At 37.5% G+C, this 15647-nt stretch overlaps 1 protein-coding gene and 1 non-coding gene across 4 annotated transcripts in view; one reads left to right on the top strand and one right to left on the bottom strand.

The window, feature by feature from the left end:
- Window positions 1-15647, top strand: part of SMURF2 (SMAD specific E3 ubiquitin protein ligase 2) — a 118046-nt gene that overhangs the window by 59001 nt on the left and 43398 nt on the right. For all 3 annotated transcript variants that reach the window (XM_067715023.1, XM_067715021.1, XM_067715022.1), the window contains exons 2-3: window positions 6222-6260; window positions 11396-11504. In XM_067715023.1, the coding sequence (XP_067571124.1) occupies window positions 6222-6260; window positions 11396-11504 (148 nt within the window). The remainder of the gene's footprint in view (window positions 1-6221; window positions 6261-11395; window positions 11505-15647) is intronic.
- Window positions 15398-15470, bottom strand: TRNAG-GCC (transfer RNA glycine (anticodon GCC)). The gene has a single exon. It is a non-coding gene; the product is annotated as a tRNA-Gly (tRNA).

The raw sequence follows: 15647 nt of genomic DNA, 5'->3' as shown, positions 1-15647 counted from the left end.
AGTAGAGGAGACGAGAGACAAGTTTACTGAGAAAGTGGTAGGTTGGGTATGCGATCCAGAGCACAGGTGGAAAGATTGTTTTGAGGAATGTTTTAAGCATGTTTTGGAATGTTATTAGGAGGGGAAATGGATGGAAGGAATTAAATTATATTTTTAGAAAGATCACTTTAGGGGCTTCCCTGGTGGCACAGTGGTTGAGAGTCCGCCTGCCAATGCAGGGGATGTGGGTTCGTGCCCCACATGCCGCGGAGCGGCTGGGCCCGTGAGCCATGGCCACTGAGGTTGTGTGTCCGGAGCCTGTGCTCCGCAACGGGAGAGGCCACAGCAGTGAGAGGCCCGCGTACCACAAAAAAAGAAAGATCACTTTAGGTCCAGTGTGGAGAGCTGATTGGAGGCAGTTGAGCCTTAAGGCAGGGGACTGATGGGGAGGCTGTTGTAATGACCTAAACAGTAGTTGATGGTGGCCTGGACTAGGGTGATGGCACTGGTAATAGGTAGAAGTGGACAGACAAGGATATTTCAGAGGCAGAGTTAATTAGAATTGGTAATTGCCAGGAGGTGGGGAGGGGGAGGAGTAGTGAAGGTTGCTATGGAAGTTTCTGACTAGGGCAATGGAGTGGAAGGCAAGGATATTTATTGAAAGTAAACTGGAGAAGGAGTTTGAGGGAAGTGGCTGGTGGGGGGGGATGGTGATTTTAATTTGAGGGCATATTTAGTGTGCCTGTGTGGACCTGGAGTTCAACAAAGAGCTAAGAGTTGGGTTTATAGATTGAGGTTTCATCAAAATGGTAAAGACCAGGGAGAATATATGGAAAAGAGGCTCTTCAAATTTATTTTTCAAGACGGGAGGAAGAGCTTTGTCAAACTGTTAAACTATGAACTTTCTCCCCAGAAAAGTACACGTGCATATAACAGTTTTTGTTTTTATTTTGTTTTTCTTTCCCACTATTGTTTATTATAGGATATTGAATATAGTCCCCTATGCTATACAGTAGGACCTTGTTTATCTGTTTTATATATAGTAGTTTGTATCTGCTAATCCCAAACTCCTAATTTATCCCTCCCCACCGCCTTTCCCTTTTGGTAACCATAAGTTTGTTTTCTATGTCTGTGAGTCTGTTTCTATTTTATAAGTAAGTTCATTTGTATTATATTTTATTTTTTAAAAAAATATTTCTTTATTTGGTTGTGCTAGGTCTTAGTTGTAGCAGGCTCCTTAGTTGCGGCTCTCTGGCTCCTTAGTTGTGGCTTGCGAACTCTTAATTGCGGCATGCATGTGGGATCTAGTTCCTTGACCAGGGATCGAAACCAGGCCCCCTGCGTTGGGAGTGCAGAGTCTTAACCACTGCGCCACCAACGAGGTCCCTGTATCATATTTTAGATTCCACATATAAGTGATAGCATATGGTATTTGTCTTTCTGCTTTACTTCACTTAGTATGATAATCTCTAGGTCCATCCATGTAGTTGCAAATGGCCTTGTTTCATTCTTTTTTATGGCCGAGTAGTATTCCAGAGTGTGTGTGTGAGTGTGTGTATCACATCTTTTTTCTTTCTTTTTTAAATTAATTTATTTTTTATTAAAAGAATTTATTTTTTAAATTTCTTATTTATTTTTATACAGCAGGTTCTTATTATCCATTTTGTACATATTAGTGTATATATGTCAATCCTGATCTCCCAATTCATCCCATCACCACCCCACCCCCACCCCCCTGCCACTTTCCTCCCTTGGTGTCCATATGTTTGTTCTCTACATCTGTGTCTCTATTTCTGCCCTGAAAACTGGTTCATCTGTACCATTTTTCTAGCTTCCACATATATGCATTAATATACGATATTTGTTTTTCTCTTTCTGACTTACTTCACTCTGTATAACAGTCTCTAGATCCATCCACGTCTCTACAAATGACCCAATTTCGTTCCTTTTTATGGCTGAGTAATATTCCATTATATATATGTACTACATCTTCTTTATCCTCATCTGTCAATGGGCATTTAGGTTGCTTCCATGACCTGGCTATTGTAAATAGTGCTGCAGTGAACATTGGGGTGCATGTGTCTTTTTGAATTATGGTTTTCTCTGGGTATATGCCCAGTAGTGGGATTGCTGGGTCATATGGTAATTGTATTTTTAGTTTTTTAAAGGAACATCCATACTGTTCTCCATAGTGGCTGTATCAATTTACATTCCCAGCAAGAGTGCAAGAGGGTTCCCTTTTCCCCACACCCTCTCCAGCATTTGTTGTTTGTAGATTTTCTGATGATGCCCATTCTGACTGGTGTGTGATACCTCATTGTAGTTTGTTTTTTTTTTTTTTTGCGGTACGCGGGCCTCTCACTGTTGTGGCCTCTCCCATTGCGGAGCATAGGCTCCGGACGCACAGGCTCAGCAGCCATGGCTTGCAGGCCCAGCCACTCCGCGGCATGTGGGATCTTCCTGGACTGGGGCACGAACCCGTGTCCCCTGCATCGGCAGGCGGACTCTCAACCACTGCGCCACCAGGGAAGCCCTCTGCCCATTTTTTGATTGGGTTGTTTGATTTTTTGTTATTGAGTTGTATGAGCTCTTTGTATATTTTGAAAATTAAGCCCTTGTCAATTGCATTGTTAGCAAATATTTTCTCCTATTCCGTAGATTGTCTTTTTGTTTTGTTTATGATTTCCTTTGCTGTGTAAAAGCTTATAAACTTGATTAGGTCCCATTTGTTTATTTTTGCTTTTATTTCTGTTGTCTTGGAGACTGACCTAAGAAAACATTGGTATGATTTATGTCAGAGAATGCTTTGCCTGTGTTCTCTTCTAGGAGTTTTATGGTGTTGTGTCTTATATTTAAATCTTTAAACGATTTTAAGTTTATTTTTGTGTATGGTGTGAGGGAGTGTTCTAACTTCATTGATTTACATTTGGCTGTCCAGTTTTCCTAACACTGCTTGCTGGTGTTTTCTCCATTGTATATTCTTGCCTTCTTTGTTGACGAGTAATTGAACATAGGTTTGTGGGTTTATTTCTGGGCTCTCTATTCTGTTCCATTGATCCATATGTCTGTTTTTGGGGCAATACTGCACTGTTTTGATTACTATAGCTTTGTAGTATTGTCTGAAGTCCGGGAGCATTATGCCTTAGGATTGCTTTGGCAATTCTGGGTCTTTTACGGTTCTATATAAATTTTAGGATTATTTGTTCTAGTTCTGTGAAAAATGTTATGGGTAATTTGATAAGGATCACATTAAATCGTAGATTGCCTTGAGTAGTATGGCCATTTTAACAGTGTTAGTTCTTCCAATCTAAGACCATGGGATATCTTTCCATTTCTTTGAATCATCTTCAATTTCCTTCTGTCAATGTTTTGTAGTTCTCAGCATGTAAGTCTTTCACCTCCTTGGTCAGGTTTATTACTAAGGTGTTTTTTTTTTTGATGCAATTTTAAAGGGAATTTTTTTTTTTACTTGCCTTTTCCAATATTTCTTTGTTAGTATAAAGAAATGCAACAGATTTCTGTATGTTAATCTTGCATCCTGCTACCTTGCTGAGTTAGTTTATCAGTTCTAGTGGTTTTTGTGTGAGTCTTTAGAGTTTTCTATATCTAGTATCATGTCATCTGTACCAATGCTCTGTTGAATAGAAGTGGTGAGAGTGGGCATCCTTGTCTTGTTCCAGATTTTAGCAGGAAGTCTTTCAGCTTTTCACCATTGAGTATTATGTTGGCTGTGGTTTTGTCATAAATAGCTTTTATGATGTTGAGATATGTTCCCTCAGTAGTTTTTATCATGAATGGATGTTGAATTTTATCAAATGTTTTTTCTGCACCTATTGAGATGATCATGTGGTTTTTTTTGTCTTTTGCTGATGTAGTGTATCACATTGATTGATTTTCATATGTTGAACCATCCTTGTGATCCTGGGATGAATCCAACTTGATCATGTGGTTTCAGTTTACTAATATTTTGTTGAGCATATTAACAGTTTACATATAATTCTGAGGTTTACAGGATGGATATCTGTGCTCCTCGGTTTATAGAGTAAAAGAGGACCTAAAGTAAAGCCCTGAAGAACCTCAAGTTTCATGGGTGGAACAAAGGAAAAAGATCTGGCATAAAAGACTTTGAATGAATTTTATGCTTGGTGTAAAACCAGGTGAATGTGGTGTTAAACAGAAACCAAAAGAAGAGAGGGGTTTTAGAAGAGGGAGTAGTCAGTAGTGGCAAATACCCCTCAGGGGTCAAGTGCGATAAAGAATGAAAAGTGTCCATTGGGTGGATTTATTAATTAGGTCCCCAGGGCTTTGGAGAAGCAGTATAGGGGCAATGGTGAGAGTGGAAGCCAAATTGCAGTGGATTGAGGCATTAGTGGATATAAAGAAGTGAAGTCACAAAGTGTAGACAGTGTTTTAAAGTAGTTTAATTATGAAGGAAAAGAGGTAGGATGGTGGCTGGAGTGGGGAGGCATGGGCAAGACTTGAATATGTTTAAATACTGATGAGGCAATTGGTAGAGGAAGTGGAGGGAAAGTTCTTGAGAAAGTGATGGGTTGGGTATGAGATCCAGAGTACAGGCAGAAGGATGGTGTTAGGAGAGTAGACATTGTAAGTGGAAGGAAGAAAAAAAGAATGAGTGTTGAAACAGTACGTTTGTAGGTTTAGTGACAAGAAGTTGGAGGACTTCCCATATATTTTCTATTTCTCTTAAGTAGGGTGTGCATTTATTTTACATCTTGAATCTTAGGATGGTGGTTAAAAATTATGAATGCCTCGTCAATACTGGAGATTATAATTTGGATTTATGTATGTGTTGTATATGTATTGATCCTGAGTATTCTGTTCAGTTTATATGATAATAAAAATTTATAGAGGAGTTATTCTTTTTTTTTTTTCTTAAAACGTTTAATCAGATCCAATTCCAGGTTCTATATGACAACAACACCCACCCTCTTGGTTTTCTCTCTCTCTCTTTTTTTTTGGCCACACTGCGCAGCATGCAGGATCTTAGTTCCCCAACCAGGGATTGACCCTGTGTCCCCTGCAGTGGAAGCACAAAGTCTTAACTACTGGACCGCCAGGGAAGCCCCTAGGGAAGAGTTCTTCTAAATCAAGTTTCTGATTTGGTACTCCGAGTTATGGCCTTAGCTTTCATGATTGAGTTCTTATGTTTTTAAACTATGACAGGGCCTAAGAGACTCTGACTAGTAAATCAGTATCTTGTGCTTACTTAATAATTTTATTCATTTACTGATGGCATCTGTGTTCAAAATTATTTTTATTTGAACTTTTCAAGTGATTAATTATATTTAGACTTGTTCCCAAGGTTTATGTTAAATGAATTTTTATACACTAAACTTCCAATAACTGTGACTAATTGAACAGACCATTTAAACTGTGAGTAGAAGTGGGTAGAAGTTAACCCAACATTACTTTCATAGATATTTTATAAATTAAAATATGAATATATGGAAATTGGTGGTTTCCCTTCACTTGTAACAAGTTTGGATTAAAGAAGTTAATGACTGTATAAACAGTGATTTTTAAATTGACATGCAACTCACATACTGTAAAATTCATCCCTCTAAAGCATGCAATTCAATGGTTTTAATATATTCACAAGGTTGTGCAGCCATCACTGTGTAAGTGATAATTTAATGCAAGGTAATCCAGAGAATGTGGATTTGGGATAGCTATCTCAATATATTAACTTAATTTTTGGAAGGTATAGTAGATCTCTCTTGTCATTGAGCCGATGTTTCTGTGGAGTTTAGATGGAGAGTAACAGAATGTCATTTTTTAAAAAAATGTCACCAGTATCAATTAAGCTTTGTTTTCTTGTGATCCTCTTCAGTATAAAATTATTTTACCCTTAAAAAATATATATATATATATATAAAACCCCCAATTTACATATTTCCTCCTTAGAACTATATTTTTCCCTTGCCACTAAGCCACTCTGAGACTAGATCTTGATGGAAGACAGGAAGTGGTTCTTTATTAGAATACCAGATTTAAAAACTTTCTTGCCCTCAGCTGTTACTGGTGATCATTGCTGAAGTTGCCACCACTGGTTCAACTGTCTTTTGCTAGTCTTTAATCAAAGATTGTGATCATATTTCATACCTTGCTATAGTTAGTGTTTAATTATTATTCACTGGTATTTTCAGTGTTTCGAAATGAAACTTTGACAATGCAGTCTCACCATTTTAATTCTTCCCATGTATTTTTTGTTTCCTTTACAGTACTCTGTGCAAAAAACTTGGTGAAAAAGGATTTTTTCCGTAAGTAAATTAACTTTAAATCTTGTATGTTGTGTGTAGATTCTTTGGAAAGCATTTTCAGAATTCTCTGGTTTAGGGATTTCTCTATTCAGAAATATACTCAGTGTTGTTTTATGAATTCTTTGATTCAGAGGCTTTTGGCATCACATGTTTTAAAGACGATTTTGTGCTCCTTAGCCCCTTTCCCTTTATCCACCCCCCCCATATTTGTGTGAAACGTGTGTGTATATGCAGATGAATGTAATGTATATTGAAGGTGTGCATACTACTAGATTTCTAGAAAAGGTTTGAGATTATTTCGTAAGCACTTTTGCCCCTCACATTTTATAGGAAATTTTACCCATGCATTCAGGAGTCATTAGAAGGAAGAGAAGTCATTTAGCCTGCTTGGAATTTCCAGAGTATAGGAAAGAAATCTCTGCCACATTTGATCGTAGAATCTCCTATGTCTCAGACTCCAAAACAGACATTTAGTTCACATATTTGCAGTCTCTTTGCCAATCTGTTGTGAAAATTTTTGTGGCTTTATTTAGGATTAAGTTTTGCGAGGGAAGATTGGGAAGTACCACTCACGTGTGTGTGTTTACCCTATAATATTATACTTCACATTCGCTTTAAATTATTATGTAAAAATGATATAATTTTTGGACTTCCCTGGTGGCTCAGTGGTTAAGAATCTGCTTGCCAATGTGGGGGTCTCGGGTTTGATCCCTGGCCTGGGAAGATCCCACATGCAGTGGAGCAACTAAGCCCATGTGCCACAACTACTGAGCCTGTGCTCTAGAGCCCCTACAAGCCACAACTACTGAGCCAGCGCGCCACAGCTACTGAAGCCCATGCACCTAGAGTCCATGCTCCGCAACAAGAGAAGCCATCACAATGAGAAGCTGGTGCACCGCAACAAAGAGTAGACCCTGGGCTTCCCTGGTGGTGCAGTGGTTGAGAGTCCGCCTGACGATGCAGGGGGTGCGGGTTCGTGCCCCGGTCCGGGAAGATCCCACATGCCGCAGAGTGGCTGGGCCCGTGAGCCATGGCCGCTGAGCCTGCGTGTCTGGAGCCTGTGCTCCGCAACGGGAGAGGCCACAACAGTGAGAGGCCCGCGTACCGCAAAAAAAAAAAAAAAAAAAAAAAAAAAGACAAAGAGTAGACCCTGCTCGCCGCAACTAGAGAAAGCCCGCGTGCAGCAACGAAGACCCAAAACAGCCATAAATAAATAAATAAATATATTTAAAAAGATATGATTTTCAGTAAAACAAAAAAGTCCAAGCCAGCAAAATTTTTTTTGAATTTTATTTTTTTATTCAGCAGGTTCTTATTAGTTATCTGTTTTATACATATTAGTGTATATATGTCAATCCCAGTCTCCCAGTTCATCACACCACCACCACCCCGCCCCGCCAGTTTCCCCCCTTGGTGTCCATACGTTTTAAGCCAGCAAAATTTGATAAGTAAAAATATTTGAAGTTAGAAATAGAGAAGTTCATTAGATTTTTAGATTCAGGTCCTATCAGCCAGCAAAAACTGGCTATGTATGCTGTCTAATTTAATATCTGACTTAGTTAATTTTCAAGTGTTTGATTAAAAGAATAATAAGCTCTTGATATATTTTTAAATCATACTTAATTCATTCCACTTGAAATTTTATTACTTAGTCTTCCTAGAGTAGAACCTGAATTAAAGTTTATAAAATAGCATAAACTATGTAATTGAAAAATTATGCTTATATGGGAAAGCAATTAAATAGGATAATCTGGGACATAATTAAGCAGTTTTCAGTTTATGTACCATGTGCCTTCTACCCCAAAGCATGTCGCAGGAGGAGAGGCCAGTGTGACCTCTCTCCTTGCTGCCACCAATTAATGTTATCTTCACAGGCTGCTGCTGAACTACCCACCTCATCCCTGTTGCTAATAACCTAATAGCCAATGTGTACTCCTTTTACCCTCCTTAAGGTTGATCCAAGGTAGGATTTATCCTAGTGGGACTGCAAAGTGGCCAATGGGATTGGATAGGCAGGTGACAAGAAGAGGGAGGGAAGTGAGTAGTGCACACTCTTAGAGCTTCTATACTCCCCAAGACAACTGGTCTGGTTTGAAAGACAAACTCTTCAGTTTTGTCTCCTAGCCTTCCTTCCCAAATTCTTTTCTTTCCCCTAGAGTCCCAAGACACACCTTCTCCAATAAAATATCAGATATCCTTGTCTCAGTTTTCCTAGGAAATCTAGAGGAATCTTACTCTAATTCTCTGTAAGCCCCTGAGAGCCGATTATTATCAGTTATATGATCTTTATCTGTCCTTAAGTTGTACGTGAAAGAAAGAAGGAAATCTTCCCCTTTTTTATTGTTGTAAGCAGTAAAAATTGATAAAAATTCTTGAGTTGTGAGCTTGCTTCAGGGATAAGAAAACTAGGGGAAATTGTGTGATTATCTTTAAAACTCAGAATGGAAAAAGCACTTGATGACCCTGGAAAGGAAAACAGGAAAGCCAATCCTGAGGCTTTCAGAAGGGACTCAGCCAAGGATGGAATATCCCGCAGGTTCACAGTGGCGGAGGTCCTCCTGCTGTGATAGATTTATATTTATTTTTGATCTGTTTATAAGTTGAGGGTTGCCCACATTAATTTCAGAGAAAGAGTTAAATAATAGTTCCTAAATCTCTTAATCAAATTTGAGTGAGAGTGTGCCTTTATTGATCAGAATGCAGTTATTGATACTGTAATATAGTTGTTTTTGCTTGTAAATCAGTTTAAATCGTGTTGAATGGGAAATGTAAATTTTAATATGAAGCATGACTATAGGCTGAGTATATATATGTGTATATATAAATATATTTAACTATAGAAAAAAATGCAGTGCCATGTGTTGTCTTTTGGAATTTGTATGCTTTGAGATAATACTATTTATTCCAGGGTATCTCCCTTTGCTGAGAAAAGTTTTGCTAACGCATTTTTTGGAACTATTTTCAAACTTACTGGCTTTTAAAAATAAAAGTACAGTACATCCCCCTTCCCCCAAAATTTTGGCAGGAAGAATTTCAGACACATAGCAACATATAAGGAATTTTACAGTGAATACCCATCATCTAGATTCTGCCATTAACTTTATCACCTATCTATCCATTTATCCATTATCTGTGTTTTTAAAAGAATGTTTTTATTAGTATCAAATTCTTTCCATTTTTTATGCAACGTTTAAGTAAAAACTTTGTGTGTAAGGTACTTTGTTAAGGTTTGTATAGGGGCCAAATTGAAGTCAGTGAGCTGCAACATGGTTGGTTGAATGTATTTTTTCTTCCCCAATCAAAAATAAAGCTTTATTTTCTCTGGTAAGTAACTCTTAAGTTGAAATTTTTGTTTCATTATTTGCAGCTCATTAAGTGCGTTAGTGTAGTGAGGAAGTTTCTGAGCTTTAGCTATTTTATATGACTCAGAAATGATGGGGAGAAATTTTAAAAAATACTTTAGCCACTTCATATTTACCGCTAGAGGTCTCACTAACTTCTGAAAACTTGATATCTTTGACTACACTGGAAGAACTTGGCTCTCAAGTTAAATTCTTGCAGAATAATATAATCAGGTAAGTTGAAACCTAGGTATTTTTTTGTTAGGGAATAGAGCTTGTATTTTGTATTATTTAACAGAAGGGAAACATAGGAGGATGGGACTTAGACTTTCATACTTAAATAAGGATCTGGAAGCCACACCTAGTGACTTCTGTGTGGAAAATGTTGTTTTTCTCAGTCCTAATTCTTTAACTAGTTAAGCACCATCTAAAGGGAATGCTAGAAATGTGATTTTTGTTTGTTTTTGCTTGCAGACATACATTTATCTGTTTATTTGTTTAGATGGTAGAATCAAAAGAACAAGATAAAATGGATTCCTCCCAGGAGAAAAATACTTAATGTTATTGAAGGTAGAAGGGAAAGTATTCTTCCATTAGACACATCTACAAATGGTTAGGTATTATTGAAATACTAATATGAATAGTGCTAAACTTAGTTAAACAATATAGTTAAATAGATTGCTATGCTAACTTGCCAGGTTTTTTCTTAAATACTTAATACTCTTAAATATTAGTCTTTTCTTACTTATTTGAAGTTGACAGATCACAGAATCATAGAAGTGGGAAACTGGCTAGGTGATTTCTGTCTGGCCTTAAATCTTGGCAGATTAGTATCTTGACTTAAAAAAAATTAGCATAGATATATCAAGGTACAAAATTTCTGCGATTATCAACACTTACCAACATTTCATTTTAGTGTCTTCAGCTGTCCCTAGGAAATTTACAGTATCTCAGTATGTCTCACATCTAAACTGTTGTTGTGGTCTCCAATATTTTATTTAGTTCCACCTTCATCCCCTGACTTTTAAAATTCTACTCATCCTACCGTTCTTCTGCCTTCAGTTTCCTCATCACTAAAATGGAATAGTAGTATTTACCCCATGGGGTAATTTTGAAGATTAAGAGATCTAACATATGTAAAGCATTTAGAATAGTGCCTGACATAGTATTATAAGTGCTTTCTTTATTCAGTATGGTCAAAAACTTGTTTATTCTCAGGAGTTTTTTTTGGTTTTTTGTTTTTAGTGTATGGTGTTTTAATTTTCCCAATTAGATAGTATTCTCTTTTAAGGCAGGATATTAAATTTTTTGTTTCAGTTTCTCATCACTCATGATAGTTAATCATTAAAACTTTTTGGCTAATTTGATATCTCTGTAGCCTGTGTTACTGTGTGAAAACTTTAATAAGCTCTTTCCTTTAAATGAGCTACTAAGGGAGACCGTGGGAAATCTCTAAGAGAGCCAGGGATGTTTTAAGCATTCACCTTTCTGGGGTTAAAGGGCTGGTAAAGATCTATGATAACTTACACATTATAAAGTAATCTCTAGACTTTGGTAGTTTAAGCTGAGCGTGTTTTGAGATAGGAGCAAGAAAAAATGTAGTTTTTGATATTTAATGTAGAGTTAACTTTAATCTTAGTTTTAAAATGGACCACTTTTCATTTATAGCTTATCGTTAAACTTTTTATGAAGAATGGAATAATCTTTTGTAGCAAATATTAATCTTTATTTAATTAATCTTCCATGTCAAAATATTCTTTAATTAAAAAAGAACCCTCCCTTTTTTCCCCACAGGGCTTCCTGATCCATTTGCTAAGGTGGTGGTTGATGGATCTGGGCAGTGCCATTCTACAGATACTGTGAAGAATACACTTGATCCAAAATGGAATCAGCATTATGACCTGTAGGTTTAAACGATTTATTTGAAATGAAACATGGAATCGCTGTTATTTGATATAGTCTTTGAAAAGAATCACTGAATATGATCTGAGTTTGATCTGTGGTGTAATTTGGTCCTCACAGAGGGATGCAAAACCTAGTGTGAAAGTACTTTGGCTTATTGATAGCTGGTTTTGGAAGGTGAGCTATGCTTAATAAGCCCTTGAAGAACAAAATGGTTACACAGTATAGAGCAACCCCCCCACACACCTTTTTTTCAATCAAATAAAGGTATTAATTCACTTTAGGTCAGTTATAAGTATAAATCAGAAATCATAATTGGAGTACACTCATAGACATTCTTTTTGTTTCTTATATGGATGGTTTCTTCTAAATTTTATTTTAATCATAGTAGCATATGTACTGTTTTTAAAAAAGCAGATGATACTGTAGGTCTTTTAATGGGAAAATGCAGTTAACTGTCCCATTCTTATTCCTGATTCCAGTTCTCAGGGTAACTGTTTTCAATACCTTTGGCTGTTTGTTCTAGAATTTTCTTCTGCTTCTAGATATCATGCTTATTTATAGCATTTAATATAAATATATATTTATTTCGTGTTAGGTATTATTTTTACATTTTCTACCATAGAAAATGATTTAGCTTTTACAGCTGCTATCTCTCATCCCATTCCTACAACATCCACGTGACCCTTTCCTTCTCCCAGTCCTCCTGTATAGTTATTTGAACCTTTTCGGCTACATCATTGTTCTGTGTTTATGCTATTATGATCATGTAAATATTCATAACTGAGTCACGTGGTGTGCAGTGATTACATTTTCTTTCTTGACAACTTCTGTTTTTATGAAGTTAATAACTGTCTAACTTTGCCATTTGTTTAGTTTTCCATCTCATTAAGAAATTCACAAACTCTCTTACAGTACTGAACGTCTCCTCTGCTTATTTATGTTCACCACATGAAATAGTCTGTTGGCTTTGTTTTCTTCTTGGAGATAGCCCTCCTAGAGCTTCTATGCTTTACTTCAGTCTGGACTGGTAGTTCTCTAAGACCTTCTGCACAATTGTCCTGGAACTTGCCTTTATCATTATGTTGGGAATTTCGTTTCTCTCTTCTAAGTCCAATGACTTCTTTTTTTTCTGTTTACTTCCCTGTTTTTTTTTTTTTAGATGTTGGGGGCAGGAGTTTATTAATTAATTTATTTATTTTTGCTGTGTTGGGTCTTCGTTTCTGTGCGAGGGCTTTCTCTAGTTGTGGCAAGCGGGGGCCACTCTTCATCAGGGTACGCGGGCCTCTCACTATTGCGGCCTCTCTTGTTGTGGAGCACAGGCTCCAGACCTGCAGGCTCAGTAGTTGTGGCTCACGGGCCTAGTTGCTCCACGGCATGTGGGATCTTCCCAGACCAGGGCTCGAACCCGTGTCCCCTGCAATAGCAGGCAGATTCTCAACCACTGCACCACCAGAGAAGCCCCTACTTCCCTGTTTTGGTGAAGTATGTCTTCCATTGTTATCTTGAGGAAGAGTACAAAGATGGGGAAAATTTCTTTGAGTTTATGTCTGAAGATATATTTTGTCTTCTTACTTGGTTGATAGTTTGTCTGAGTATAGACTTCTAGGTGAGACATCACTTTCCCTTCAAATTTTGAATACATTACTCCAGTGTCTTCTAGGTCTAGATCAGCACTGCTGAATAGAAATACAATGTGAGCCACAAATGGGAGCTTATCTGTAATTTTAAATTTTCTAGTAGCCACATTAAAAAAAGTAAAAAGAAACAGATGAAATTAAACTTAATATATGTTTTATTTATCTAAAATATCTTCATTTCAACATGATATCAAAATAAAATAATCGAGTTGTTTGTTTTTTGTTTATTTTATACAAAGTCTTTGAGGGACTTCCCTGGAGGTTCAGTGGTTAAGGCTCCGCGCTTCCACTTCAGGGGCACAGGTTCAATCCCTTGTTGGGGAACTATCTCGCATGCTGCGTGGTGCGGCCTTTAAAAAAAAAAACCCAAAAAACAACGAAGTCTTTGAACTCAGGAGTTTGTTTTGCATTAACAGAGTGCCTCAGTTTGGGCTAGTTATATTTCAGGTACTCAGTAGCCACATGTGCCTTGTGACTACCATTTTGGACATCGCAAGTTTAGAGTATTGCTGATGGCATCCTGATTTTGGTCCTTCATGATTGTTGTTTTCCACTGGAAGATTTCAGGGTATGCTGTTTTTGCCTGATGTTAAATTTTTTGTTTTGTTTTTTTGTTTTTTGCGGTACGCGGGCCTCTCACTGTTGTGGCCTCTCCCGTTGCGGAGCACAGGCTCCGGATGCGCAGGCTCAGCGGCCATGGCTCACGGGCCCAGCCACTCCGCAGCATGTGGGATCTTCCTGGACCGGGGCACGAACCTGTGTCCCCTGCATCGGCAGGCGGATTCTCAACCACTGCGCCACCAGGGAAGCCCGATGTTAAATTTTTTAATGATGGACTTGGTATATCTGAAATATAGTACTAGATACTGTGACTTTAATCTGGATACTTAAACTCCTGAGTTATGAGAAACTTTTCTATTTATTTAATCATCTATAGATGATTTCCTCTTCTCCATTGTATTTCTTTCTCTCTTTTACTTTTTCGAGAACTCCTGTTATTTGGATGTTATCCCTCCTGAATTGATCATCATTTAGTTGTCCTATCTTTTTTCTCTCATATTTTATCTTAGTTAAAAAAAAAAAGTTATAATAAAAAATTTTTGTTCTAGTAAAAAATTAAAAACTACCATGAAATATTTGGGCTGTTTTCCCAACTTTGTTTTCTAGCATTCCTATTTATTGTAATTTCTGCTCTCAAATTTTAAATTTCCAATATCATTTTGCTTTCTGACTGTTCCTTTTTCATAACTTACTCTTATTCCTAGACGCAATATCTTCTCTGATGAGAGAAGTATTATAATTGTAGTGTTTTTCTGTTGTATTGCCTCTCTTTTCTCAGATTTCCTTTTTTTTCTCTTAGTTTGGTTTGGATTTCTGTCTTTATATTTAAGGGGAGGCACTTAAATGTTGATTGGAAACTCTCTACCCATGGGTAGAGCTGATCAGCTTGGTAGGGTAATCAGGAGTAACTGTGACATTTTCTGCACAGAATTCTCTCTCTCCTTCCTGGGGGCTGTATTCCTGGATGCTTGTGTTCATGGATCTGAACGGCATAGGGATGCTAGGAGGTCTCTCCATTCACTAGATTAACCTCTTCTTAATACTCTGTTTTTATTACAGAAGTTCACCTCCTCCCTCAGCTGTGCCTAGTTTCCCTGAGTGCTGCCACGTTTTGAGGATGAATTAGGTTGGGGAAAGGATTCAGGAGGTCTTTCCATTCCATTTATTTATTTTATTTTTTTATTTTTTAAATTGAGGTGTAGTTGATTTACACTTTCCATTCCTTTTAAATACTTTGACTTATCATTCTGTTTCAGCCTCATCATCACCATCGGAGTATATTGGGCTTACAGTTTGGGAATATTTCGGTTTGGGAATATTACAGTTTGGGAATATTACTGCTTGGTGGCAGTAATAATCTTGTTTCAGGGAGTCTGTTGCTCCTTGCAGGCTTAGGTTTCAGTTTTCTACAGGTTGCTAATTCAGTTATCATATGCTCTTTAAACTTCTCCTGTTTTGTGAACATCTCCCAGGTTATAAACATGTTAAATGTCCTGATATCCTGACTTTCCAAGTGTTTAGCCTTTTAAGCTTCACAGTCATTCTATTTCATGCTTCATCAACATCAGCTTTTCTTCCAAATGTTCCACTTGTCTTTACCTACTATCTATGTAGCTAAGCTTTTGAGTTCTTAATCAGATTCTTTCTTTTCTTTTCTTATTTTGGCCGTGCTGCGCAGCTTGCGGGATGTTAGTTCCCTGACCAGGGATCGAACCCGTGCCCCCTGCAGTGGCAGCACAGAGTCCTAACCACTGGACCACCAGGGAATTCCCTTGATCAGATTATTTAAAGCCATTTCTTTTAGCTTCAATCAGATCTAAATTCAGCCAGGGACCCAGCTACAACAGTGAACAAGACATAGTCCTCCAAGCTTACAGCCACGTGGTATATAAAGACAAGAAATAGGAAAGTATAAACAGTGTGATGAGAATCTGTATAGGGTG

Source organism: Pseudorca crassidens, chromosome 19 (genome assembly GCF_039906515.1).
Source record: "Pseudorca crassidens isolate mPseCra1 chromosome 19, mPseCra1.hap1, whole genome shotgun sequence".
Taxonomy (NCBI): domain Eukaryota; kingdom Metazoa; phylum Chordata; class Mammalia; order Artiodactyla; family Delphinidae; genus Pseudorca; species Pseudorca crassidens.
The sequence above is the reverse complement of the archived record's forward strand: the minus strand, read 5'-3'. Positions and strand labels throughout refer to the sequence as shown.